The following is a 26,334-nucleotide window of genomic DNA, read 5'->3' as shown; positions in this document are numbered from 1 at the left end:
AATTTCCCTGTGCGGTTTTAGAAGTGGTGTTTTCTTTCTCGTGACAGCAACAATCCAATCCCTCACCCCGCCGGGGATTTTGCAAATTTTGACATGTGAGAATATATTGGTACCCATCTGTTCGTTTGCCGTCCTCGAAGCGGTGAAGATAGTTTTCCATCACCACCTATCGAAATGCTCAGGATTAACACGCGGGGTAGTTGCGGGGGAAGGCAAGAAACGGGCGCCTGTATTTTGCAGATTTGAGGATTATGCTATCAGTGTGTGTGGGCAGAAAAACACCTCTCGATGCGGAGGTAGCTGCTGCTCATCCAAAGTAGCAGAATACACCAAATTGACAACTATCCCAGTGGCGCTAAACCCACGACAAATCTCTGGGCGCTCACCAAGTTGTTTCCTCGTTTATGATACTCAGGAATGGATCGAATTTTTTTCAACATCTGTAAAACCAGTTCCCGACATCTGTGGCTAGCGCAAGTAGATTGATACTATCATTGTGCCGTGCGCGTCAATGAGGTTCACGACTAACACACTCAAGGGTGAGCGGAGCTACTATTTGTGAGTGACCAGGCTCACCTATCTATCTCGAACGAATGATTATCATGTTTGACATCTGTTTGAACTGCCCGAGTTCCATTGTTGGACCTAAATACAACAAACAACTTTTCTCTTTTCCATAACCGTCGGGCATCAATCCACTGTAACCCAAGCAAGCATGATCATGCAGCAACGGACTGCAAGCTGGAGCTAACCGGTCAACCTCAGCCCCCTGCGAGGCGGCCAAGGCAGATCAATACATCACCACACTCATCTCCACCTGTGTGCAACCCGTCTCCTTGACCCCTCACATTGACTATCGAGCTTGGCGCGCTCAGCAACTAAGCATCTTTTCAGCATGGCTCCTGCCGCGATCGAGCTTGCTCGTCGCGGTTTTGCCCCGGGCGCCGCGTCGCGCGATTTCTCAGCGCAGTGGAAGAACCCTGGCGACGTCTTTTCCGTGCTCCTCATCCTCGGCGGCGATGTCGTCGCCCGCGCCCTCGCACAACTTTCTGGCTCGAAGATAACGCCGGTCGCATTTTCATTCGGCACGTCTTCATTTCGGCCAGCTGCCGGTTTCCTCTGCTAACCGCTTTCTAGGATGGGTTGCGTACGCCGTCTCGGCCGTCGTGAGCGCCGTCGGGGACAACAAGCTGATGCCGCCCCCCGACACATCTTGCCAAGTCATCAATGCGAAATCGGGATTTTCGCGGACAAACAGCTCCTGGATCATCGGCCGCATCGTCAGGGACTACGACGACTGGAAACATGAAAAGGTCTCAAAACACCTCAAGACTTTGTTGGATGCTAGGGACAAGTTCGACAGGCAAAAGGCAAATGAAGAGCGGCGTGGAGCAGGCGACACATTGAAATACCCCAAGAGGGCGGGCCTTTGTGTAGCGGTCTACAAGGCAGAGGAAGCACACGCTGGAGTTCCAGGGTACGACTTTGTCTACTGGCTCGGCTTCGGCACATGCATCCTACAGCTGGGTATTGCAGCAATACCCTGTGGTATTTATGGAGATTGGGCTACAATTCAGATAACGGCTGTGGGCATGTTGCTGTCCTTTTTGACAGGGAGCCTACCTCAGTGGAAGCATGAAAAATGGGCGTGTCGTGACAAGTGCGACAAGGACATTATCCTGACCAAAGGTAATGGCAGCCAGCACACCATTCTCATCCTAGGCCAAGGGCAAGGGTTTGATCTTGAAGATCTCGCCGCCGGTCAGATCGACACTGATCTCCTCCCCAAGGCTACGACCAGATTCGCCTTGCTGGTTCTCGCAGTTCTCTGGGTCTTGCTTCTGATTACAGCAGCTGGGATCAAACAAAACACATGGTTCCTGCTGGCTATTGGAGGTGTCGGAATTGCGCAAAATATTTATGCTGCGGGCAAGACGCGAACGCCTGCTGCTTATGGCATGCCGCTCACATTAGTCGAGGTGATTGGCTCGCCCAAGGTCATGGAAACTCTTTTCGCGGTAGAAAAAAAGTATCCATATGCAGGCTCAAGCATGGTAGGCACATTCTTCCCAGGGGGCAGGTTGACGGATGACGAAAAAACCGAATGGCAGCATCTGGAGTATAGTGCGAAGGATAGGCGGGAGGCATGGGAAGAACAGCAATTTAAGTAGCCGATTGAGCTGCAATAGAATACGCAGCAGCTTACACTCATGTAATCATAAGTTCTTTCTAGCACCTCTCATATTGAAATCAGACTCTATGCGCCAGGTACTGTGGAAAGGTACTGAGCATGCTCGAACTTGAGCCACTGGCGGGCAGCTAGGGTTCCAAAAAGCCCGTAACTCAGTTCCGCGTTGCGAAAGGAGAGCTATATACTTGGCACATGTCCTTCGCGTAATATGTCTTTGTCCTGGCGCTCCGGCGACTTGGCGCTTGGCGGATCGCAGCGAGAGGCGTGCGGTCGGCGCGTGATTTTGGCCTGGTCTTCATGGCTGCTAGACCAGTGATCCAGTAGAAATGGAGCTCAGCCAAGCATGGAGGGCCAAGACTTATCTGTCACTTGACAACGTAACTGTGCTGATGCTGAGTGTTGCCGACTGCTCGGCGAGGCCGCTGGGGCGAGGAAGCAGCCGAGCAACGAGGCAAAAGTGAAGGTTGGACTGCATTTCACAATGTGACTGTAATAGGTCGATACTACAGAGATTATTTATGAGTCACGCACAATATAGAATCCGCATCAAGTGCATCAGAATCCGTTTCCAAGGATATGTGCCTTTCGTCTTTTGTGCAGCCGCATGAATGTTGTAGACCCTGTCAGTACATTAGTGATCATTAGCTGACAGGCGGGCCGGGCCGGGTTTCAATAGCCATCACCAGGGTACCCAAGGCCGGCAGTTGCCAAACAGCCGAATGCATGTCAAATGCCGAAATTGAAGGTAAGAACGATACTAGTAGCTCACACTGCAAAGGTTCTCAGAACGGCTACGAAATCATGTCACAGCTTTCTTGGAGAACACGAGATTGACTACAATCTAACAGCCAAGTATCGGCATCAGCTTGCCGTTGCACTCGGCAAAACTTTAAAAAACTACCATAACAAATCGTACGACGATCGGCGCTCCTACAGGCATAACGTTGTACGTACATCTCGGCACATCGGAGCACTCGCCCATGCCATCTATGTTCTCGCAGCTACGCGGGACGCAATTAAAGTTTGACGAGTAGGTAGAATCATCAACTTTAATAACTATATAAGGAATCGATTTCCCACCAAGTTAGGACTTTCTGACTTTGCATTAACACCAACTACCACTTGAATCAGTTTCTAGCTTTCACAGCCTCATCACTCCCGTTCAATCACTATTCCAAAATGCAATTTGCAACTTTGCTCATCTTCACTTCGGTCGCAGCTGCCGCGGCAGTTGGTATTATCAAGCATTTCTCTGTACGGGATGAAACTAATCAATTTGTAGATGGCAACATCAAAGCCAGAGAGCATGATGCGCCAGAGCTTGTTCAGAGAAGCCCCTGCTGGTGGGACGGACAGTACTGGCACGATTGCGCAAAGTAGCTAAATTGAGAACACTGACCCCTTGTTGCATCAAGTACTTTCCGGAAAACTGTATGCGACAAGCGCCAATGTTTTGAGCAGGCCAAGGAGAACATGATTGGGGTTTCTGTTTCAACCAATGCTTGTACTTGGCCGTGGCACAGAATGTAGCGAATCAAATCTTGCGTCAAAAACTGTTCAATAGAAAGGCCGTGCAACCGAGATCGTTCAAAAACAGATGAATGACTGATGAAAGTCGCCTGATATGATGCATGTGTTCAATTCACGGCTGAGGAGCGACCGACCAGGTTGGACACATTCCTCCTGCGCGGTACAATCGATACAGTAACATGTATGTAGATATTGCCAAAACTTTCGCAGCGCTTGTCCATATAATTCGAACCCTAAATACAAAAAAGGGGACTTCGCGCTCCGCCTTTTCCCTAACTAGCACATTTGTCCATCTTTTTACAGCATTGCAACGGCAGCGACAGCAGCCAGGGCACCCGCGCCGAGCTGGGCAGCGCCATTGACCACAACGGGCACGGTGGGCTTGGCAGTAGGCTTAGTAGCGGGCACAGTGGCGGTGATAGCCGACGTGACGACGACGCCACTGCTGGTAAAGGTCGTCTTGTAGGTCGTGGTGCGGCTACCAGGGGTGCTGCTGGGCTTGCTCGAGACGATCGAGGTGGTGCCGACGCTGCCTGCCTTTTTGATGTCGAGCTTGCCGCCGACAGGCGCCTGCGCGGGATTGATGGTGCTGTTGGAAGCTTTTGCGAGCTCAACAAAAGCAGGGAGGGTGCTGCCAGTGGCTGGGGCGTTGACGGAGCCCACCATGCCCTATCGTCTTGTTAGTCACCGGACTGTTTCAATATGGGTCATTGACCTACCCTCTTGCAGTGATCAGTCTGGCCACAGTAGAACCAAATTGGCTTGTCGTCCTTTACCGTGACGGTGAAGGTAGAGAGACCAGCGTCCTTGGGCTCCGTCGGCACAAAGCCGCTGGCGAAGCCACCAGAAAGAGGCTGACACGGGGTCTTGAAGCCAGACTGGACCACGGAGTGCGCTTTGGGGAAGTAGTGAAACTCAATCTGGTCACCGATAGCGGCCTTTGTGCCGCTAGGGCCGAAAGTGAGGCCGTCTTTGCCGACATCAACACGGATGGTCTTGGCGTTGGCAACGACGGCGCCAGCGACGAGGAGAGCGTTGGAGAGATGCATTCTTAGTAGAATCAAGCGAGTGCCGTGTAAGAAAAGTCAAGTGTAATGTATTATAAAGAACAGGAACTGAATATGAGCGACAGACGATGATGGGAAGAGCTCCCGCCTTTATATCTGCCAACCAACACGGAGATGAGGCCCGTCTAGGCTCTGCCAGACACATGCAGGGGCCGGCGGAAGCAAGAAGCTGTCTATTCCAGGCCACGCTACGCGCCGAGTATGAGATGATCACAGCCCCCCGTCTACGCCACCGGCAGTTGAGGCGAACAGGTCGAGTTGGCCGAAGACACACTACGAAGCTAGCCCGGCCACGCCCATGCTCTTGAGTGTCTCATCAGCGAATAGGCAGTAGCATCGTACAGATGTTAGTCCATAGACAAGGCCAATTCAGCAGTCAAATTCGGGCTTCCATGCCGTGTTCCTCCAAAGTCTTTGATGATTCCAAAAATCTGCCAATACACAGCCTCATCTACGCCACTGAGCCTAGTTACCATGGTTATTCTTAGGCGTGCTCTTTGTCAGCCGTCGCCTGCAGGTACCGCAGCGCATCCCAGCAAATAGGCTTGCAATGTCGACCACGAACCTGACTGTTCTGGAACGTAATATCCAACGAGCCCTGAAACATGTGGCCGGAAAGCGTTAGTCTCGGCAGTGTGTTCTGGACTGCAGCCGTTCTCAGCAGTCGGCGTAGTGCACGAACGAGCCGGCCGGAGTGATGCAGCCTTGATGATCACAAACAATTACTACCGTTGTTTACGTTTTGCAACCATGGTCTATTCTGTGGGAAAATAGCATTAGATGGGTCACGGACCAGGATACTGGCGAGCCAGCGTCGCGACATACCTCCGACGAGAGGAGTGCTCAAATGGCACTTACACGCAGTCCACAGACTTCTCCGGGCAGGCAGGCATGCAAGCATACAAAACTAGGACCTTTTCTCTCAAGGAAGGGACAAGCCAAATGTTTTGTTTGACTCGTTGGCAAAAAGTTTAATTAACGCCTCGCGACTGGCTCCTTTGTGCACGGCTCTCTCGAAGTGGCTGTCTCGAAGTGGCTGAGTGTAGGGCAAGCTGTCCAGCCCCATTTGCAAGGCTGAGTCGGCCACATATTAAGTATTGAGTATCGGGTTGATTGGCTTCCTTTGTCACTGCGCATAACAATGTACAATTTCACTGTGTATCATCAATGACTTGTCTCACAGCCTCATGATTCCTAGTGTAGCCACGCGTCGCGCCAAGGTCGACACTGCGTGCTAAAGTCGCCCTGACACACTGGGTTAATCAAATTAGACAGCGCTTCTCCGTGTTACCCCTTGGAAAAGAAAGTATTGCGGTTGGCTCTTGTACCGTTCTGTCTAGTCTGGCCATTTGACTGCCCATCTTTGGAGACTTGCTCTCGCGTCCATTGTGGGCCATCTTCGCCACTACGAGGCTAAACGAGATTGGCATGCCGGCTGCCTTGGCGAATAGTTCCGGCGAACTCTCACAGTTATAGAACTCACATTCAAGCGAGATGGACAAGATGAAGCTCGTGCTGGGCCGCTTTCGTAAAAGACCTGGTCCAGCATTTGCTCCAAGCAGCCCAGTGTTTCCATTTACTAACTGTAGCATTATACGAGACTAGTGCAACGGCCTTGGCTGAAACACTGTGTCGTAAAAGGCCTAGCATCTATATCGCTTACATCAAATCATTTGTTTATTCTCGGTTAAGCACCTGTTTATGTATAGCCGTCGGCTAGCTAAGCCGCTGGTGATTAATGGCATGGCAGATCCACGGAACAAGGGATTAGTGTCAGCTGGTTCTTTCACTTCGAGGCAATCACACCCAGAGGACTGCATCTACTTTGGAAATACACCCTCTCCACTCACAAAGCATATTCCTCGCTTTCAGCCCCCCTGGGAATTGTTATCAGGACACGGAGGAACGCCGAGCAGCTGGTGAAATTTGCACTACCCTACAGCAGTCTTGACGGTCGCATGCTGCATTGGTTGCCAACGTGATGCAGAATGAATCTTGCCATGACTACAATGTAGGAAAAAGTCTCAACGCCAAATTTACCAGCCCTATGGCGTTAGTTAGCGCGCACCTCATCAGACTAACTCGTCATGGCGTGGCCAGTTACGTAGTTCATCGACGCGACAGCATTCTCTCGCCGCTGCGCCTACAAATAAAATAGCCTACAGCTATGCATCCACTAAGCTTGTTCATAGGCGTTAAAGTACGCATATATCACCAGGAACTCTCCGAATGGGCCAGCCCTACGTTACGTGGCACCACTTTATGTGGGCAGACGAGGCTGTGTAGCGTCTTCAGCTGGCGATTTGCTGACGCGGAGCCACGCAACACCCAATACGGAGTACACCTTCCCTCTATAAAACTACCGACAACTACATTCCCATCGTCTTGAGTCATTTAAAATTTACCACGCAGGACAAATCGCACACCATCAATATGGAAACACTCATCTCCTTGCCTCTGAGCCTCGGCCGCGAGCGCTCGCTGCACATCGTGCAAAAGCAAAAGAGCAGCGGCCTCTTTAGCACCCTGCAATCCTTCACGAGCGGTTTCCGCTCCGGCAGCCTTCACATCCAGCAGGTACCTGCCGGCGCACCCGCCGTGCTCGACGTCTGTGCGGACCAACAGTACTCCCATCAAGTGACGAATGAGATCACCGACAAGAGGCAGTCGATCGTAATCCACACGGCCAGCGCCGAGCCTGTTCAGATCTACCTGCGATGGCCAAAAGACGCCGGTCTGGAGCGGCTGCAGGTGGCCACGGCTGACTATCACATCAAGTCTGACATTGAAATGCCCAGCATCCCGGGCAGTGTCACGCACCTGTCTCCCGCCGATGTCGACTTTGTGCCGGCGCGCGAGCTATTCCTCGCCAGCAACAGCGGCGGCATCACCGGTCTCTTCCCCTCGCACGACGTCCTTGACGTGGTCACAAGCTCTGGGTCTGCGAGTCTCACTCTTCTTCCGCTCTTCGACAAGCCATCCCACGAGAGCAAGGTGGGCATCAAGTCCAACTCGGGCACACTGAGCATCAATGGCAAGCTCGACGCCGCCACCTCGCGCGTGCACTTTCCCAGCCGCGACAGCACAGTCTCCATCATCACCTCCTCCGGCTCCATCCGTGCTGTTCTCGGCTTGACAAAGTCCACCAGCATCAAGTCTAATAGCGGCTCGCAGCACCTTACCGCGCTCCTCTCCGACCACAGCCACGACCGCCGGTCTGACTTTGCGACGGCGAGCAACAGCGGCACGCAGAATATTAGCGTTGTCGCTGCTGCGCAACAAGACAGGACAGAAAGCAGCGCAGGGGAGAAGACCGACGAGACAGGCTTTGTCTGCAAGCACAAGAGTAACAGCGGTAGTGTCCGCATCGCCTACCCGGATGAGTGGGAGGGCACGGTGGAAGCGCATAGTAATTCCGGGAGCATGTCCATCACAGGAGAGGGCGTGGAGACGGACAAGGCGCATCATCGCGTGACGGGCGTCAAGGGGACGCCGGAGCACCATACGGACGTGGGCACGAGCTCGGGAAGCATATCCGTCAAGTTTGGGGATGGCTCATCTTCCGACACACAGCAAACTATATCTGGCAAAATGCAATAAATTGATTGCCAGCAAAATTTTAATGAATCAACTTTTGAATCAGATGTGCTTTCTTGGTGCCATGATGTGATGTAAAGCGGCGTCTGGTCAATGGACGCAGTGCAGTTGCATCCGATTATAGTGAACATACAAAGTTTTTAAATTTCACAGTATCAATCTGTCGTGAAGCTATGTACATGGTATAACCTGGTAGTCTACTGGGTGGCCTTGGGAGGAGTCAAGTTCTGCGTCTTTTCAATCTTGGGGACGGCACCGAAGCGCTGGTTTCCCTGGTCCCAGATCTGATTCTTATGTTAGCAATGTGTTCATAAAAGGAGGAATGGAAGAAGCTGAAACATACTGCATAGACAGACTTGAGGAACGCATCACCCAAAATGTCAAATGGGTTATTGCCGCGCGACTGCACGCCGCCGTACCAGTTCTTGTCGTCGGCCGGCGCAAAGGCCAGGTCCTCGGGCTGGATGACAAACAAGTTGTCGCCGACCGCAACCTTGAACTCGGGCAGGTCATCGGGCTTGGTAGTCAGGGGGAACACGTAGCCCTGCTGCTGCGAGTCGTACTTGGCGCCGGGGATGGCCTTGTACAGCGCGTCGCAGACCTCGTCGGACACGAGCGCGAGCGTGGTGCCCGTGTCGGCAATGGCCATGTTGCCGCTGAGCGTCATTGCCTTGCCGGCAATGGAGGCGCTCGCCGAGGGAAACATCCAGAAGCCCTGGGAGGAATCAATTTTTGTCCAGGCGATATCTTTGCCCGACGCCTTGACGAGATCATTGTCAACGTAGCCGAACGTGTAGAATGACTCGGGGCCGTTTGAGTCACGCTCGCTGTAGAAAGCAGATGTGAAAAGCTGCGACTCCTTGGGGATGTCGCCCTGCGTCATCATGTTGGCGACGGGCGTCTGCGCGGGCGCCGACTGGCCGCCCTTCTTGACCGTGTTGATGGCGGGGAACGCCAGGCCCAGCAGACCATCGCCGGTGCCCTGGGCGAACTGGTCGGCGAGCTTGGACGCCAGCTCGACGGTCTGGTTCTCGATGCTCAGGCCGCCGATAACGACGGTGTCGCTGCCGCAGTCGCCCGACGCGGAGCTGCCGTCGCCGTAGGAAATCTGCCATGTCTGGTCGGGCAGCTTCTTGAAGGTGGACGACTTGGACGGGTCAAAGACGGTGTGGCCCTTTTGGGTAGCCTGGTCCAGCTCGGTGGAAAAGATCTACATCAATTAGATTTTTAAAGTCCGGTATCAAACTCCATCATGTAGGAGCGACGTACCCAGAGATCGGAAGAACCAGTGTCAAAGTCGAGAAGCACCTTTTGCGGGGGAGTGCCGATGGACACCTCGCACAGGTACTCGGAGTCATTCTGCTGGTCCTCGGCCGTGACCTCGCCCGTCTGCTTGCCATCGTCACCGACCTTCTTGGCCAGGCGCGAGGTGATGTGCGCGCGGCCGCCCACAGCGACGTGGGATTGCGCGAGGCCGCGCTGCTGCAGCGTGTTGACGCGGTGGTACGGACCCGGCTTGGTGGGCTCGAAGCCGAAGCGGTTCAGCAGGTAGACGTACGACTTGGTGCCGTGGCGCTTGTAGTTTTGGTTGGGCTTGGCGCGGACCTTGGTGAGGCCGCGGGCGGCCTGAAACTTGGCCTGTGCCTGAAAAAATGCTTCCATGATGTTCGTCTTGGTGTTGCGTAATTGAGTTGTGTAGTCTGTTGACTAGTGCTGCAAACCGCAACTTGGAAAATTGACGAGGCGTGTCCTTCTTATACCAGTCTTGAAACTAGACTCATATAATAAATAACGTAACGGCTGCATCCGCATGCGCTGGCAATGAGGTCGCCAGATGAGGATGACGCAAGCTAGTGGAAGATCGCTGGTCAAAAGCATGTCCAAAGTCGCATCGTAGCTGCATATGACTGGTTATCGCAAAACTCTATATCGTCCAGTCGCGCACCACACACCTCTCCACGTTGGCGACAATCGCTACACGATACCGGTATCAGTGCCAACACTGACGTCAGCTCCTGCCCATAGTGTGAGCTAACAAGGCCTGTTTCACAAGCTTCAATCAAAGGTCTGCTGGGTTGCCGCTGTGGGTGACTCCGCTCGAAATCAACTTGGAGCATCACCTGTTTCCAAGGTCCCCCGCATGCCTTTGCGAATTACTGGTTTTCAGCTCTTCTCTCCTCGTGGCGCATTCACTATGTGCCGCGTTGCCGTGCGGGCTTGGTGATGGATCGTTTCGCTTAGTGGATCGGCGCCGCTGGAACGTGCCGCAACCCTGCTGAAAAGCTTAGTCTAGTCTGCGGTTGGTTGAGACTAGTTGGCTATCCCGTTGCTGTATGTCTCACCTATAAACGCCAGTGGTTGAGAAAGGTTATTTCCAGCATGACCCGGGGTGTGACCGCTGATCGGGCTAGTTGCTGCATTGTGCGACAAAGTTGTAACCGTCTTGCATCATTATGCCGTAAATAGTATCATATCTGTGCAAAAAGGTAAGTAAGCTTTGCGTTTCAGCAAGCTGCGATCGACAACGTTGGGACGAGAAAGCAAACGGTAGATCCGTAGACGGCGGGTTCGATCCCGTGCGATCTGTGGCTGGCTTGGCGATTTTCTTCCGGACGAGTCAGAGCTGCGCCGATGCACGACGCCAATGCGCCGTTATGGCCAACGTCGCCAGGAGATTGTCGATGCTTTCCTCTTGCGGGGGCAAGGTTTGTAGGTATCACAGGAAGATGCTTGTGGACAACAATCATATGCGCAGCATGCGGATCAGTGGGGGCTGGCTCCCTAGGGGCTGATCACCCTTGCTATTGTTGCCTCCTAGCTGCCTGCTGATGAGCCTCGCTGGGCTGCAGACCAAGAATGAGACTTATCCATGACGGTATTTAGCCTGCGACTTCTCGTCCTGTGAGGCTCGCTTAGCCGGAAATAACGGTTCTATATGATGTGTAGGCAGGGCTACGATTGGCTACTGCAAGCCGCTGAGACACCCGCTCCTGCTGCAGCCTCGCGGCACTCTGCATGCACGAGTGCATGAAAGTGATCAGACAGGCGAGAAAAGCCTGAGTGGCAAAAAGCTAGGATGAGAATTCACTCGCGGACGGGATGCGTCTGCTGCTTGTCTCGTCCTCGAGTAGTCTGCCAGCGCCGTCATGACATCTGTAGCTGATTGAGAATCGCCGACGGTACCTTCGTGTGCCAACTGTCGAGACTTTGCAAATGTTTCACATCCGCTGATGCTGAAAGCATATTCCGCTTGCTGTTGTTGTGATGCACATATTTCAAGCCGGTGTGGGCCTCCATCCATGCGCCATTGACGAAGCGCGGATGGCCACCAAGAGAGATAGACCGAGGTCGCAGCACAACACTGATTTTTCTTGTTGAAAGCATCATCAGCTGCGCTCTTTGTGTCAAGGTGCGTATCCCATGTGTAGACGTCAACTTTGCGACCGCATTTCAATTTCTTCAGCCCAGGTAAGCGTCTTTGCAACTCAACCGCAGCGTCGTGTGCATGTAGTCCTCTCTCCAATGATGGCGCCTTGGGAGCTGTAGGTTGGCACCAGAGTACGCGATTTGTTAATTTTGGCTACACCGTATTTTCATGTAATTGACGTCATCTGATAAAAAGGACTGTGTGCAATGAACACTCACGTAGCCGCGTCGGAGTATCTGCTTGGCCAGGTACTTTACATCGCACTTGTAGCTGATTCTCGAGGAATGTGCAAGGGACAAGTCGACCGTTTCTGAATGAGATTCGAGATGCTGCCGCTCAGATCGGTGGTAATGATGGCGCTTCGCTTCTCTGTGCTTCAAACTCCAACTCCAGAGAAAATAGAGAAATTCAGAGCTTTAGAGAGAAAATAATGAGGGGAAGAAGGCTAAATGCGCCCAATGACGCGTCTGGTATAGGGAGGCTCCCACAAGCTGCAGCATTTGCACATTTCGGCGCAGCCACCAGGTGAGCGAGCCTGAGAATCGGATCACCAGCTGCAGCGGTATAGAATCAGCTACTATATCTTCTAGAACCCTGACCGTATTCGTCTAGGCCTGCTTGGGGCTTGGTCCGCCGCCGCCGTCATGTGCGGCGGAGTTGCCGGCCCGCAAGTCTCATAAAGTCCGCCGCAGCACACGTTCAGGGACGGCATGCCACAAGGTTGCACTAAAACGATGTTCCGAACCATCTAGACCATGTTTTTTATCTCCTCGTAACATGAACGGGAACATTAAGTTTGCTTTTTAAATAATAGCCAGGCATCATGACAACAAGAGCGCTAGTCGTGGGCGGGACAAGCGGCATTGGCTACGGCATGGCGTGCCGCATCGCAGCCTCATCACCTACCTCATCCGTCATCATAGGTGGACGTACCAAGCCCGATCACATCCCTCATGGCAACATGGAATTTCAACCCATCGAGGCAACATCGATGCGAGAGATCAAGAACTTTACAGATAAGCTCAAGCAGCAGCTGTCCGGGACGTCACAGGGCCAGCAGGTACATGCTGCAGAGACGAACAAGCTTGACTTTCTCATCATGACTCAGGGAATAATGACGATTGCTGGGAGGACGGAGACACCCGAGGGCATCGATCGCAAGATGGCGCTGCACTACTACGGCAAGCAACTGCTCATCCGCGAGCTATTGCCAGCGCTCAAGGAGGACGCCAAGGTCGTCATTGTCTATGACAGCAAATTCGGGAACCCAGACAAGGTCCATTGGGAAGACCTGGATCTTAAGACGCATTTTAGCCTCGGCACGGCCTCTAATCACTGCATGGTCATGAACGACGCCATGATCAATTATTTTGCCTCCCAACAAGCACAGGGAAGCGCAAAGCAGCAAGGCGCCAACGCCAAGCGGCACTTCATCCATGCCTGGCCTGGCGGCGTCAACACGAGTCTCATGAGAGAAATGCCGTGGTATCTGGGTTCCATCGCCAAGATGCTTGCTCCCCTTGCCACAGTATCGCCTGCTACGTGTGCCGAGTACCTGCTGAATGGCGTCGAAAAGGTGTCGACACCGGCTGGGGACAACAAAGAGAGGCCGCGCTGGAGTTACATCGACAATAAGGGGAAGGTGGTTGAGAGCAAGCCTATCCTTACAGAGAAGCAGATTGGCAAGATTGCCGAGCACACGTGGGAGCTTGTTGGTGCCGCCTTGAAATAGCATGGCTGACGGGATGTACCATTTTGTGATAAGCACGAAGTCTTGCTCGAGTTGGAATCATGGAAGAGAACTCCACTCAACAATGTGTGAGCTCGTGCATGTCTGGCTCTCAGAGGACTGTGCTGAGGGTATAGAGTGAATTAAATAGAGGTCTGCCTACCAACTGCAACGGTCTTTCGCTACCCAGGCCGCTGAGCCCTGGCCATATTTATGGGTGAATGATGGTGCTTTGGTCCAGAGCCGACTTCTCCCAGCCCTACCGCAACTGTCACTTTAACCCCTCACCGTCGCCGTCACAGGTGTGGAAACGCACCACCGCGGCATTGCTGCTGCTTTCAACCATCATGAATACATGTCTGTCAATGGGAATGCGTCGGATATATGTGTTCTTGCCCGTGCTTCGTGAGGGCCAGGCGCGGTGTGTATTTCCGTTTTGAGCATCGCCCCAGCACATATCGGCAAGCTCCGCAGGGTCGGGTTCCATTGAAGCGAAGAGCTAGCAAGGGGATCGGCACCTTCAACGCAGGGGCACTAACAGCGAATGCCGTGATATCTGGTGCCATGTTATCGTTCCCCCGAGGACCGTGTCTAGAAGAGGTAGGTGACAATGACAACGAGGCGCCGCCACGGTGTCACACATCGCCACGAAATACAGAGGTAACGATGGCGAGGACGAGCTAGTGGGAAACAGGCGGGCCGGAAATCTCACCCACGACATTAGCTCGCAGAGCTGAACGGTCATGCCTGGGCGGTCTTGACTCTCGCTTGGCAGAACTGTAAATGAATTACCTCTACATTTTTTCAGCTGCCATTTTTTGTTCAAACATTGCGCCGCCATTGGAGCGCTGACCAAGAATGTCAGCTTTGCCAAGGTACTGTGGACGGAGACGGGACATGGATACATCGACGCTAGCGAGGCGATCTGCCGGCGCTCCTGGGGGCTTTTGCGCCGGGGCGGGGAGTTGTACTTGGGGTTCGTTTTGAATTGCTGATTAGCGAGGTGATATTCAGGCAATCTCCCGTTCATTGACGGCTGATCTCTGCAATGCTTGTTGGCCGGCCTTTTGGAATTAGCTGGCGTAGCTAAAAGCGTCACAAAGACCTGTGTCAGTCCAAATCGAGTGCTACTAGCATTTACTGCCGGAAACTGCAGCGGAAACTACAGCGGAGCAAAGATAATGCGCGTCGCAATGCTCGCTCTGCTCGTTCACGGGCCCACCGACCATGTTCAGCCGCGATTCCTGTAGCGTTGCCGTCCCACCAACTGTGGCCTATGATTGAGCCGATGGTAGCACGTTTCCGGTCTGGTTCTAGAGTAAGGAGATAGATGCCGGCGGCACTTGCAGTCTGAGTGGCTGTTGGGGTTCCCCACGGTCGGTCAGGACTTGGATCGAGGCGCAGGGGTATCGGCGGAATCAAGTCGATAAGTTGTTTTGGGGTTGCATTTATAAGTAAACGGCCTCTCAGTGTCAGCGGAGAGTGCCGAAGAATGAAGTATAAATACGGCAGCGTCGTCCCGTCTGGATTGGTGAGGAGACTGTATCGCAACAGCAACCAAAATGAAGTCATTCTCATCCATTGTCGCTGGCATCGCCGGCCTTGCTTCTGTCGCTTCTGCCACGGTGCAGGGCTTCGACGTCTCTGGCTACCAGCCCACTGTCAACTGGGGTGCGGCCTACAGCAGCGGTGCCCGCTTTGTCATGATCAAGGTATGCTGCAGCGGACCATCCGAATCACAGACGATGCTGACAAGATAGGCCACCGAGGGAACTGGTTACATCTCGTCCAGCTTCGGCTCGCAGTACCCTGGTGCCACCAAGGCTGGCTTCATCCGCGGCGGCTACCACTTTGCGCTTCCTGACCGTTCGTCTGGCGCCGCACAGGCCGACTACTTTCTGGCCCATGGCGGCGGCTGGAGCGGTGACGGCATCACTTTGCCGGTAAGTCCTGTCATTTCATCAACTGAACCGTCGCGTTAGTGCTGGTCTGACGTATGCAGGGCATGCTCGACATCGAGTACAACCCGTACGGAGCCACCTGCTATGGCCTCTCGCAGAGCGCCATGGTCAACTGGATCAGCGACTTTGTCGAGCACTATAAATCCAAGACGACGCAGTACCCCATCATCTACACCACGACCGACTGGTGGAAGACGTGCACGGGCAACAGCCCTGCGTTTGGCCAAAAGTGCCCGCTGAGCCTGGCCCGGTACTCGAGCAGCGTAGGCGAGATCCCCAACGGCTGGCCGTTCCAGACTTTCTGGCAGAACAGCGACAAGTACGCGTACGGCGGCGATTCGCAGATTTTCAACGGAGCGTACGCGCAGCTGCAGAAGATTGCTCGTGGTGGTTAGGCGGACGTTGGTTTATCAGGCTGTCTCTGTTTGTTGCAGGGTTGAGCGGCTGGCGGGCGCTCTGTCGTTTATTGTGGCTGGCGAGCACATCAGTGGCTGACGGAAATAAACTACTGGCCACTGCTACGAGCTTCAGGGGCATATCCACTGTATTGACACAGTGACGTATCAGCTTCCGAGAGGACGGAGCAATGATGTTGGTAGAACTGTAAATAGAGGAATCAAATTGTTGAACAATTATCATTATGACTTTGGTATATCAAGTTTGTCGTGGAATTTTTCTATTTATTTTAACTCGTCTGGTTCGACGTGTGGTTCGATCTTTGCCCCTTGTGCTGGACTGGGAGGAGAATCACCAAGCGGCCTAAGCCACAAGGGGCCACAAGCCGAAAAGAGGGGAACAGGGGGATCACAGCGCTAAAGTTTCGCGTTACAGGACTTGTTCCAGTGGAGTGGCCGCTGTACAGGCAGCCCTCCGCCCCTCAACCCTGCATGACGCAGCCACAAATCCTCCGCCACACCTCACGCGACCCCGACTTTCTTCTCCCGACATCCTCATCCATCGGTCTGTACGGAGTACGGCCTATTTCGCTACTTGCCATTCAGACCATCCGACATTTTCATCGGGTTCTTTGTTTTGCTATATTTGCCATTTCATCCAGCTTCAAATAGTCGCCCGCTGACTCTGTCGCCCGCCCACGCCGCTTTCGTCATCGCTCCCGCCCGAGGCCAAGGCCAACTAAGCCTTCCGCTACTCCCGACCCCGACAGTTAATTCTTGCACCTTGAAGTTTCGCAGATACGCATTTATTTGAATCGCCCAGCATGACTTGGGACTCGCCCTTGAGGTCTTCCGCTGTCAACAGATATATCTTTGGCCGAATTGTGCGTTATCTCTCTCTATCGGCCAGGCGCTAACGCCGCCCTGGCTCCGCTGCCTCGACTGGTGACGCTGCCATCTCTATTCCGTCATCATCGGCGCACGCACCATCGCATTCATCAAACGTCGACTCACAATCCAATTGCTAATAACTTGTCTTTTGACACAGCCTCTCCTGCATACTCTTATCCTCCTTATCGAAATGGCGCTGGCCGCCCGATTGACGGCGAGGTTCAATGCCTCGTACGAGGAGCGACCACGTATGCCGACCGAAATCTCCATCAATTTCGAGCGTCAAATAAAGCTAACATTGTCAGTCATCACCATGATGGTGACCAACGCCCTCCTCGGTGGCATCGCCGATACTGTCGCTCAGGTCATCACGGCTTTTCGCCACCGCGTCGTCCGCAAGCCCGGCGGCGGCAAGGACGAAACCGTCACCGTCGAAATCCACGAACTCGGCCGCAAGAGCCCCTATTACGAGAAGGACTCGCTCGGTAGCTTCGGCCCCAACACCGGCATGCCGCCGGCGTTCGACTTTGAGCGTCTGACCCGCTTCATGGGCTACGGCTTCTGCGTCGCGCCTATCCAGTTCCGCTGGTTCAAGCTGCTCGAGCGCCTCTTCCCCATGTCCAAGACGAGCTCCTTTGGCCCAGCCCTGAAGCGCGTGGCCTTTGACCAGATTGTTTTCGCGCCCTTTGGTGTGGCTCTCTTCTTTAGCGCCATGACAGTGGCGGAAGGTGGTGGCCGCCGTGCCATCAGCAACAAGCTTCGCGACATGTATGTGCCGACACTCAAGGCCAACTATGTCGTGTGGCCGGCTGTGCAGCTCGTCAACTTTCGTCTGATGCCTGTGCAGTACCAGCTGGTAAGTCCGTTACGTCCCTGTCTATGTCTGCAGCTAACCGGTGGTAGCCATTTGTCTCGACTGTCGGTATTGCCTGGACTGCATACCTGTCTCTCAACAACAGCAGCGAGTAAGCAGTTTTGCTGCTCACGCCTGACCCACGGCAACTCGAATAGATTCAAGTTTACAGGTGCGGTCGAGAATCGCAAGACATTACAGGGTAAGACGACTATAATGGAGGCTTAGGTAAGGGTCTAGATGGAGGGTTTGTCAAAACCCAGTAGAACCACGGGGCATTCTGTACTTTTCCTAGTAGTGTACTGGGCTGGTTACTAATTTGGGCCACATGGCGTTTGGCGTAATGCATACGTATTTTTCTTCGGTACTCAGGGTCGTTCTTCCTAGCTCGTGAGTTGCCTGCGGAGGTAATCGCCCGACATTCCCATGGCGTTCTTTGTTTTCGTCTCCGCGTATTCCCAGTGCCCATAGCTGTCAATGCCTCTGATCTGCAAGCTGCAGATGTCCACCGAGGCTGCGCAGCCGCCGCCAGCCCCTGTCATTACTGCACTGGGTGATTGGCTATGGCCCCCGGCGGCGACACGTACTCAGTCTCTGTACACATCACCCTGCAGCTTTGACCCTGGGTTTTTTGGTGGAAGTAGCAGCTATACATGCGGTGGAAGCTGCAGTGGCCTACCGCTATGTATGCAAGCTGTTCAGCTGATCCTTTGGCGCTGAGACTGGCGAATGACTGGCGGAACCCCTCAATACTACTCGCCTTCGGATTTTGGCGCTGAGACAGCATATCACTGCAACCAATGACAGAACCACTACCCACCGAGTAGCGACTTCGATGCGAACGATGCGAACCACAGCGGTTCTATACAAGAGCAGCCGTTGGGGCTCGCGTATTCTCATATCCGCTTAAATCGTTAGGCCACCATCTACGCAGTTATGCCATCACAACGAGCGAAACCCCCCAAAGAGGAAAATGGGCCATCGTCCAACGGTTTGGACCCGTCACTGGACGCCATCAGCCTCGTCTCGTCGAGTCCGGTACTCAAGAGGCTGCTGCAAATTGACATTGAAAACGAACAGCTGCTGAAGCGAAACTCCGACCTCGAAGTGGCGAATCGGACCAATTTGGCCTCGATTGCCGAGCAGCGTAACAAATGGGATGCCGATAGGAACATTGTCCTGCGTGAACTGCAGGATCAAAAGGACAAGGTGCAAAGCTTGCGAAGCGCAGAGACAAAGGCCGAGACGCTGGACCGCCAGATCAAGGATCAGGAGAAAAGCATCCTGACGCAGGTCGAAACCATCAAGAAAAAGTCTGCCGAGATAAGTCGCCAGCAGACGCTGTACGAAAAGACCAAGGAGGAGCTTGACAAGGAAAAGTCGAGTCGTACGGCTTTGAGCAGCAGCTTGCAGACGGCGAAGCAGGACATGGCTCGCAACAAACTGGAGTTGACGAATGCGAATGCGTCCCTTGCCACCCTCCAGTCTTTTGTTGTTCCACTGCAGCCGGTGGCAGATGCCAAGGCACAGATGTGTGTTCCTCCGCGGGCCGTTCTTGGTAGTTCCGAAGGTGTCGAAATACGGCTAATACTTTGATTGCAGCAAGGTGGCACTGTCCGATATCTTCCATCGATTTCTGGACTTGTACAAGGCCGAGTTGACTATCGACGTGGCGGCAGACGCGGCGCCTGTGGCCGCCATAGAAAAGCTGGGTATCCCACTGCCAGCATCCAACTCGTCAGCGGCGAAACAGATGCGTGTCGTCGCCGCTCTCGCCGTAACGGGTGAAGCGCTTGCCAAATACGTCTTTCAGCAGGCTCTCGTGGACCCGGACGGCAATCTACATCGCGTGCTTCGCCACCTGGCAGTTGAAGACGCAGAGCACGAGGCTTACGTGCGTGCTGTTCTGCTGCGACTTTTCAAGGAGCTTCCAGACAACAAACAGCGCGCCATGCAAAGCGGCGGCATTGCCAGCGCTGTTGGCGATATTGTCGATGCGCTGGAGCCGTGGGCTCCACGGGCGAGACTCGAGGAAAAAGTGCGCCTGCTCTGCGAAGGTGCGGCCGAGGCGTGGAGTTTGGCGTTGGAAATAGAGAATAAGATTGAGGCCGTCTTTCTGTTCCAGGTACCAGAGGACTGGCGTGCTGTGCCACTCGAGAAAAAGTCCACCACAATTGGCGCGGCAAGCATCAGCCAGAACAGCAAGTCCCAAGCAAATACGCCAAAGCAGCCGGCGGGGACAGCTCAGACGCAGCAGTACAATCCAGCGTCACTGAGCAAGAAGCAAGTGGCCAAAGTGGTCTGGCCAGTCTTTATGGCGCTCACCCCCGACGAAGACGACCCCGAGATTGTCTGCTGCGGGTATGTCTTGACCAAGGCGCAGATCCGCGAGGCCGATGAGGAAGTGGCAGACGAGGAGTCGACGTACAAGATGGCAAGACAGGGCTTGCGACGGCAATCGACGACGCAAAAAAAAAGACGAAATTCGTTGGCCGTGTCGTGAGGGCAGGGCTCCGTCGCGTACCTGAGGAGCTAAGTCGACTGCTACGGTCCGAGTCGCGGCGGCTGCGGCGCAGATAGCTGACTCCCGTGCATCCCAAGCTCACTTTCCCTCGCAGGGATAATTAATTGGGGTGATAGCAAGTTCCACCATAGATTGAATATTAGTAATGTCTCTTCTTTCCAATGCCAAAGCATGCATCGTAAAGGCCGTCTCAAGAGGGCAGATTCCTCGACACTGGCCTATCTCGTAGTTACGCCGGTATCTAGATCATTGAATAGCATCATTCAAAGCACCCATGTAATGTACAGCCGGCCTAAAAGATGGGCTTTCCCCGTCTCATAGCTGCATCCTCGCTGTCGAGACCGTGCCGTGAAAACTAGACCGTTCTCATTTCGGTACGTACGAACGTATTTTTCCTTTTTGATAAGACACTGGAATCAAGGTACGTCGCAAGTTGACTTGGCACAAGTACCAAACTTTTCACGCCTTTTCACACTTGAAGTCTGTTTCTGGCCTACAGTAGTCTTTGATATGAGCAATCACGGATTTCAATAGGTCTTGGCATGGCGAGGACGGAGGCAGACCACCGCCTCAATGGCTTGACCCCCTGGCGGTTCTTGTGTAAAATGGTAGGGCTAAAGACGGGTCGGTATTTACTGGTTGTTGCAGTTGGGCCGTTTTCCAAGAAAAGCGCTCCGCGGAACGTCGCCTGTCCACGGAACGCCGCGGAACTCAATTTCTGCGGGCTGTCGGCAACCGAATCGAAGCGGTCACTTGCCTTCATCCAATAAGAATTACCAACAAACGAGTTTAATACGTGTCGTCATTTGCTGTAAATTGGAGCCTCTACCAAACCTCGCCTTTTGACGATATGTCACAGACACTTTGCCAGCAGTGTACAATATCGCATTCATATCAACGGACGATAGGAAACCACTTACAATTTTCAGCTATCAGCGAACAGGGGCTCTATTATGCTCTTTAAATTCGCGTTGCACGCGCCGGCTCTTGCATCATTCTAGATTTAATTTAGTTCAGTCCAACAGGAGTACATGATATCTATGGAACCCAAGTCTGTGAGGCATCTACGCCAGAAGAAGACAATACCGACACGGGCGTCGCGACTCGGGCCGTCGCTCACCCACTTCGTCCAGCTCCGCCCGCGGTATGTAACCTGCAAATTCTTTCAATACGCCTGACCTTACGAGCTGTTTCTTGGCGCCATCGGATAATGGGCGACTGGCCCTGCTTATAGCCGCAGTAGCTCCATCGTACGATCTCAACGACGGTAGCTGCCGTACAAGACTGGCTGGGCTAGCTCCTGAGCCACTTCTTAATTACGTATATCTGCTGTAAAACGAATGTTGGGTAAAATTTCGCTCTCGGCTAGTTCACGCATTTTCGCTACTATCCTCTCGGCGTGGCGCGGCGTGGACCTCAGGTCAAAGACAAGAGTGCTAAAGCCTTGGCAGCCACGCCAGAGTGGTCAATAGGCAGAGGCATGATGTAAGTCCTGGATAGCCGGTTCAAGACTGACGGGCAAGTCTGGCTCCATTCTGGGGCAGTTGCCATGTTGGAACTAGGAGTGCACAAGCTGAGAGTGCCGAAAGCAGTCTATCGAACTTTAATGATTGATGAGAAACCCGATGCATACGTTGAGTGGAAGCCATGCAGAGCGGAAAGCGATGCGTCCCCATGTAGATTAGATTGCAAAATGTTGACTGTCGTACATCGCGTCATAGTCATCGCTTACAAACTACGAATTAAATGTGGCAGCAATGAAAAGCGTCATGGCCAAAATGGACCACTGACACCACCTGTGCGTACTGCGTATATATGGCGCCAGAACTTGTCGCAAGTGAATTCATTAACTCCCTTATCACTCACTACTCAATTTCGTCTCCAGGTAACAGGCAACGATTTTTTCAAGTCCGTTGACAGCCAATTGACTGCCTTGCGATCAAAGACATCGTTCCAAAGATTCTTCTCACTTTTCCAAAATGCATATTTTCCGCTCGTGGACACTCGTTAGCCTCTGCTTCATGTTCTCAGCTTCGGCAACATCTTCCAAACCAGCGACCGAGTTTATACGAAAGCACCAGCAGAATGTACTCTCCAGTCTTCCCTTCGACAATGTACAAGATTTTGACGATGCGGCAAGAGGCTTGATTGGCCAGCTGCGGCCGAACAAAATCACTACAACAAACGGTAGCATTGTTTGGGACGGTGGCAATTACGAATTTCTGAACAATTCCAGTCCTGATACTGCTAATCCTAGCCTATGGCGCCAGTCCAGACTGACTGGCAAGGATGGACTTTTCGAAGTTGTGGAAGGTATATATCAGGTCCGCGGTCTTGACCTGTCACACACAACCTTTGTTGAAGGTCCTCGAAGCATCGTGGTCATCGATACACTTACGACTACGGAGACTGGCGCCGCCGCTTTAGAGTTGTACCGCAAATATCGTAGTGACAAACCCATCAAAGCCATCATCTACACCCATTCTCACGCTGATCATTTTGGCGGTGTAAGAGGGTTTGTCTCCCAGGAAAGCGTCGACTCTGGTGAGGTGGAAATTATTGCACCCTCGGGATTTCTTGAGAGTGCCGCGTCAGAGAACATCTACGCCGGCACCGCGATGAGCCGGCGCAGCGCCTACATGTTTGGCGCAGCGCTGCAGCGTGGGCCAACTGGGCAGATCGGCGCCGGTCTTGGGCTGACCTTGCCGCTTGGGCCGGCGGGGCTGATTGCGCCCACCACTCTCATAAGTACGACTGGTTCGAAAATGGAGGTGGATGGCATTCAAATGACGTTCCAGATGGCTCCCGGCACAGAAGCTCCCTCCGAGATGCTCATATACCTGCCGCAGTTCAAAGCGCTGTGTGCGGCGGAGGATGCGACTCACACCATGCACAACATACTGACGCTGCGCGGGTCTCTCGTGCGTAATGCTCGCGACTGGGCGCATTATCTCACGGAGACGATTGACTTGTTCGGCGACGGCCTCGAGGTTGTGTTTGCAAGCCATCACTGGCCGACTTGGGAGCAAGAGCGCGTGGTGAAATATCTCACCTGCCAGCGGGACATGTACGCGTACTTGGATGCTCAGACATTGCGCATGATCAACCAAGGATTTACGGGAAGCGAGATTGCCGAGAACTTTACATTGCCGCCGGCGCTGGAGCAAGCCTGGAACACGCGAGGCTACTATGGCTCCATCAGCCACAACGTCAAAGCCATATACCAACGCTACATGGGATGGTTTGATGGTGTGCCGGCAAACCTCTGGCAGCACACTCCCACCGAGAGAGCCCGTCGCTATGTTGACGCGATTGGCGGACTGGAACCTTTGGCGGAGAAGGCGAGGTCAGCTTTCGCGCAAGGTGACTATCGTTGGGCGGCCGAGTTGTTCAACCACGCAGTCTTTGCCTACCCGAGGAATCAGACCGTTCGTGACATGCTTGCAGACACGTACGAGCAGCTGGGATATGGCTCCGAGAATGGGCCCTGGCGAAATTTCTACATTTCAGGAGCGACGGAGCTTCGGAGCGGCAACTTTGGGACGCCAACTTCGTTCGCGTCGCCTGACATCATGTCGCAGCTCACTCCGGAAATGGTGTTTGACTCGCTCTCGGTGCTCATCAAGGGGCCGGAGGCCTGGGGAGAGGACATTCAGATCAAGGTTTCTCTGACGGACAAGTCCAAGGATTATTACGTGTGGCTTTCCAACGGAGCGCTCGTCTACAGTCAGAAAGCGCGCAAAACCAAGCCAGATGTGACGATTTGCTGCGAGGCAAAGGTGTTGCCCACGATGGTAATCTCGATGCTCGACGTCGGAAAGATGAAGGCGGCTGGAATGAAGATTGCAGGCAATGGCGCGAAATTAGAGCAGCTTGCCGGGGTTCTTGAAGCTGGTGATGGCGACTTTAATATTGTCACACCGTAGGAGACGACTCATAGTATCGCATAGAGACAAGAAACAGTCTTATAGTATGAGATTTGAGATTATTGTCTCGTTGAAATATAATGGTATTTTTTCGTAATATATATCGTATTGGATACTACAAGCATTTATATATAGGACGATTGCCCAAAGACGGGCGATCGAGGTTGTTCCACCCTGTTTGTTGCAGTGGCACAATGGTTTGTTGCTCGCCGGTACACACCCGCGTAAATGCACAAATTACTCTTGTTTTCTCATCTAGTGTCCACAGTATTGCATTGATGACCTCGCTTTTTTTTCCGTCTTTTTTTCATGAGGCTTTTGGCCGCACAGCTATCTGTTGACTGGCCGAGAAGTGGGGAGCTCCAAAGTGGGTGGTTGACGTCGGGAGCTCGACTCAACCCAAACCATCTGCATCCGTAAATTACCTCGCCCCTCCGTTGCCCCTCCATCCCACCTTGCCATCAACACCTGTCTTGGCTTTTTGACAACGAGCTATAGAAACTTCCGCTTCTTTTCTACACAATCCAGAGCACCCATCAGGTCATTTTCAAAATGTCGCTCTCCAACAAGCTCTCCATTACCGACGTCGACGTCAAGGGCAAGCGCGTCCTCATTCGGGTGAGTTCGGGTACCCCGCCATCACCACCACACCACCAAAGACATGATTTAGGAGCCATTCTGACCACCCCTTCTTCTCTCCCAGGTCGACTTTAACGTCCCCCTCGACGGCACCAAGATCACCAACCCCCAGCGCATCGTCGGCGCCATCCCGACCATCAAGCACGCTCTCGACCATGGCGCCAAGGCCGTCATCCTCATGTCCCACCTCGGCCGCCCCAACGGCCAGGTCAACGCAAAGTACTCGCTCAAGCCCGTCGTCCCCGAGCTCGAGAAGCAGCTCGGCAAGTCGGTTACCTTTGCCCCAGACTGCGTCGGCCCCGAGGTCGAGAAGATTGTCAATGGCGCCGACAATGGCGCCGTCATCCTGCTCGAGAACCTGCGCTTCCACATTGAGGAGGAGGGCAGCGCCAAGGACGCCGACGGCAACAAGACCAAGGCCGACAAGGCCAAGGTCGACGAGTTCCGCAAGGGCCTCACTGCTCTCGGCGACGTCTACGTCAGTACGTGCTCCCCTCTCCTACAACTATGCCGCTTGAGTTTTTTTGGTGCTAACAGTTTCTAGACGACGCTTTCGGTACCGCCCACCGCGCCCACTCCTCCATGGTCGGCGTCGATCTCCCCCAAAAGGCCGCTGGCTTCCTCATGAAGAAGGAGCTCGACTACTTTGCCAAGGCCCTCGAGTCGCCCGAGCGCCCGTTCCTCGCCATCCTCGGCGGCGCCAAGATTTCCGACAAGATCCAGCTCATCGACAACCTCCTCGACAAGGTCAACACCCTCATTGTCTGCGGCGGCATGGCCTTTACCTTCAAAAAGGTCATTGACGACATGAAGATTGGCAACTCGCTCTTTGACGAGCCCGGCTCCAAGACGGTCCCCAAGCTGATGGAAAAGGCCAAGGCCAAGAACGTCAAGGTAGTCCTGCCCACCGACTTTGTCACCGCCGACAAGTTTGACAAGGACGCCGCCGAGGGCTACGCGACCGACAAGGACGGCATCCCCGACGGCTGGATGGGTCTCGACTGCGGCAAGGAGTCGATCAAGCTGTTCGAGGCCGCCATCAACGAGTCCAAGACGATTCTCTGGAACGGCCCCGCCGGTGTCTTCGAGTTTGACAAGTTTGCCAAGGGCACCAAGGCCACGCTCGATGCTGCTGTTAGTGGCTGCAAGAATGGCAAGATTGTCATCATCGGTGGCGGCGACACGGCAACTGTGGCGGCCAAGTATGGCGTCGAGGACCAGCTCAGCCACGTTTCCACTGGTGGCGGTGCTTCGCTCGAGCTGCTCGAGGGCAAGGAGCTGCCTGGCGTCACTGCTCTGTCGAGTAAGTAAATGCTTTGGCTGTTTGATGTTGTTGCGGGAACCCGTTGACGAGATGGGTCTAGATAGGCAGAGCAGCCGCCTGTAGTCAAAAGTAGCAAAATAGACACTCAATGAACGCTTAATGGCATCTGCATGGTCGCACGACGTTGAGGAGCTCAAATACCGTATTCCGTTCAGCAAACTCATGTCACCATAACTTGTAGCATGGAATTGGCGCAAATGTACATCATCATTGACCTGATCATTGTATTCGTCATGATTTATGTAGCAGGCATACTCAGCCCATTAAAGCCCAGTCTATC

The 26,334-nt window shown here is 53.5% G+C and overlaps 11 protein-coding genes across 11 annotated transcripts; 8 read left to right on the top strand and 3 right to left on the bottom strand.

The window, feature by feature from the left end:
• Nucleotides 1-895: 895 nt before the first annotated feature.
• On the top strand, nucleotides 896-2,171 carry LMH87_001299 (uncharacterized protein; the record flags this gene model as incomplete). The annotated part of the gene is made up of 2 exons (XM_056199354.1): nucleotides 896-1,085; nucleotides 1,138-2,171. 2 exons carry the CDS (start codon nucleotides 896-898, stop codon nucleotides 2,169-2,171), a joined length of 1,224 nt encoding a protein of 407 aa, XP_056056209.1.
• A 1,847-nt stretch (nucleotides 2,172-4,018) lies between these two features.
• Nucleotides 4,019-4,770, bottom strand: LMH87_001298 (uncharacterized protein; the record flags this gene model as incomplete). Its single annotated transcript, XM_056199353.1, has 2 exons — nucleotides 4,019-4,390; nucleotides 4,441-4,770. 2 exons carry the CDS (start codon nucleotides 4,768-4,770, stop codon nucleotides 4,019-4,021), a joined length of 702 nt encoding a protein of 233 aa, XP_056056208.1.
• A 2,451-nt stretch (nucleotides 4,771-7,221) lies between these two features.
• Nucleotides 7,222-8,388, top strand: LMH87_001297 (uncharacterized protein; the record flags this gene model as incomplete). Its single annotated transcript, XM_056199352.1, has 1 exon — nucleotides 7,222-8,388. The coding sequence occupies one exon, from the start codon at nucleotides 7,222-7,224 to the stop codon at nucleotides 8,386-8,388; it is 1,167 nt and encodes a 388-aa protein (XP_056056207.1).
• A 194-nt stretch (nucleotides 8,389-8,582) lies between these two features.
• LMH87_001296 (uncharacterized protein) lies at nucleotides 8,583-10,047 on the bottom strand (the record flags this gene model as incomplete). The annotated part of the gene is made up of 3 exons (XM_056199350.1): nucleotides 8,583-8,669; nucleotides 8,729-9,595; nucleotides 9,655-10,047. 3 exons carry the CDS (start codon nucleotides 10,045-10,047, stop codon nucleotides 8,583-8,585), a joined length of 1,347 nt encoding a protein of 448 aa, XP_056056206.1.
• A 45-nt stretch (nucleotides 10,048-10,092) lies between these two features.
• Nucleotides 10,093-10,527, bottom strand: LMH87_001295 (uncharacterized protein; the record flags this gene model as incomplete). Its single annotated transcript, XM_056199349.1, has 3 exons — nucleotides 10,093-10,282; nucleotides 10,338-10,359; nucleotides 10,506-10,527. 3 exons carry the CDS (start codon nucleotides 10,525-10,527, stop codon nucleotides 10,093-10,095), a joined length of 234 nt encoding a protein of 77 aa, XP_056056205.1.
• A 2,108-nt stretch (nucleotides 10,528-12,635) lies between these two features.
• Nucleotides 12,636-13,544, top strand: LMH87_001294 (uncharacterized protein; the record flags this gene model as incomplete). The annotated part of the gene is made up of 2 exons (XM_056199348.1): nucleotides 12,636-12,872; nucleotides 12,921-13,544. The coding sequence occupies 2 exons, from the start codon at nucleotides 12,636-12,638 to the stop codon at nucleotides 13,542-13,544; spliced, it is 861 nt and encodes a 286-aa protein (XP_056056204.1).
• A 1,559-nt stretch (nucleotides 13,545-15,103) lies between these two features.
• Nucleotides 15,104-15,897, top strand: LMH87_001293 (uncharacterized protein; the record flags this gene model as incomplete). Its single annotated transcript, XM_056199347.1, has 3 exons — nucleotides 15,104-15,253; nucleotides 15,302-15,484; nucleotides 15,544-15,897. The coding sequence occupies 3 exons, from the start codon at nucleotides 15,104-15,106 to the stop codon at nucleotides 15,895-15,897; spliced, it is 687 nt and encodes a 228-aa protein (XP_056056203.1).
• Nucleotides 15,898-16,721: 824 nt separating this feature from the next.
• LMH87_001292 (uncharacterized protein) lies at nucleotides 16,722-17,869 on the top strand (the record flags this gene model as incomplete). Its single annotated transcript, XM_056199346.1, has 5 exons — nucleotides 16,722-16,781; nucleotides 16,946-17,036; nucleotides 17,094-17,644; nucleotides 17,692-17,753; nucleotides 17,800-17,869. The coding sequence occupies 5 exons, from the start codon at nucleotides 16,722-16,724 to the stop codon at nucleotides 17,867-17,869; spliced, it is 834 nt and encodes a 277-aa protein (XP_056056202.1).
• A 708-nt stretch (nucleotides 17,870-18,577) lies between these two features.
• On the top strand, nucleotides 18,578-20,144 carry LMH87_001291 (uncharacterized protein; the record flags this gene model as incomplete). The annotated part of the gene is made up of 2 exons (XM_056199345.1): nucleotides 18,578-19,173; nucleotides 19,244-20,144. 2 exons carry the CDS (start codon nucleotides 18,578-18,580, stop codon nucleotides 20,142-20,144), a joined length of 1,497 nt encoding a protein of 498 aa, XP_056056201.1.
• Nucleotides 20,145-22,144: 2,000 nt separating this feature from the next.
• On the top strand, nucleotides 22,145-24,091 carry LMH87_001290 (uncharacterized protein; the record flags this gene model as incomplete). The annotated part of the gene is made up of 1 exon (XM_056199344.1): nucleotides 22,145-24,091. The coding sequence occupies one exon, from the start codon at nucleotides 22,145-22,147 to the stop codon at nucleotides 24,089-24,091; it is 1,947 nt and encodes a 648-aa protein (XP_056056200.1).
• A 552-nt stretch (nucleotides 24,092-24,643) lies between these two features.
• On the top strand, nucleotides 24,644-26,117 carry LMH87_001289 (uncharacterized protein; the record flags this gene model as incomplete). The annotated part of the gene is made up of 4 exons (XM_056199343.1): nucleotides 24,644-24,709; nucleotides 24,795-25,212; nucleotides 25,275-26,033; nucleotides 26,095-26,117. The coding sequence occupies 4 exons, from the start codon at nucleotides 24,644-24,646 to the stop codon at nucleotides 26,115-26,117; spliced, it is 1,266 nt and encodes a 421-aa protein (XP_056056199.1).
• Between the last annotated feature and the right edge of the window lie 217 nt (nucleotides 26,118-26,334).

The sequence above is a fragment of the Akanthomyces muscarius genome, chromosome 6 (assembly GCF_028009165.1).
Source record: "Akanthomyces muscarius strain Ve6 chromosome 6, whole genome shotgun sequence".
Taxonomy (NCBI): Eukaryota; Fungi; Ascomycota; class Sordariomycetes; order Hypocreales; family Cordycipitaceae; genus Akanthomyces; species Akanthomyces muscarius.
This window is presented reverse-complemented; position numbering and strand designations above follow the sequence as displayed.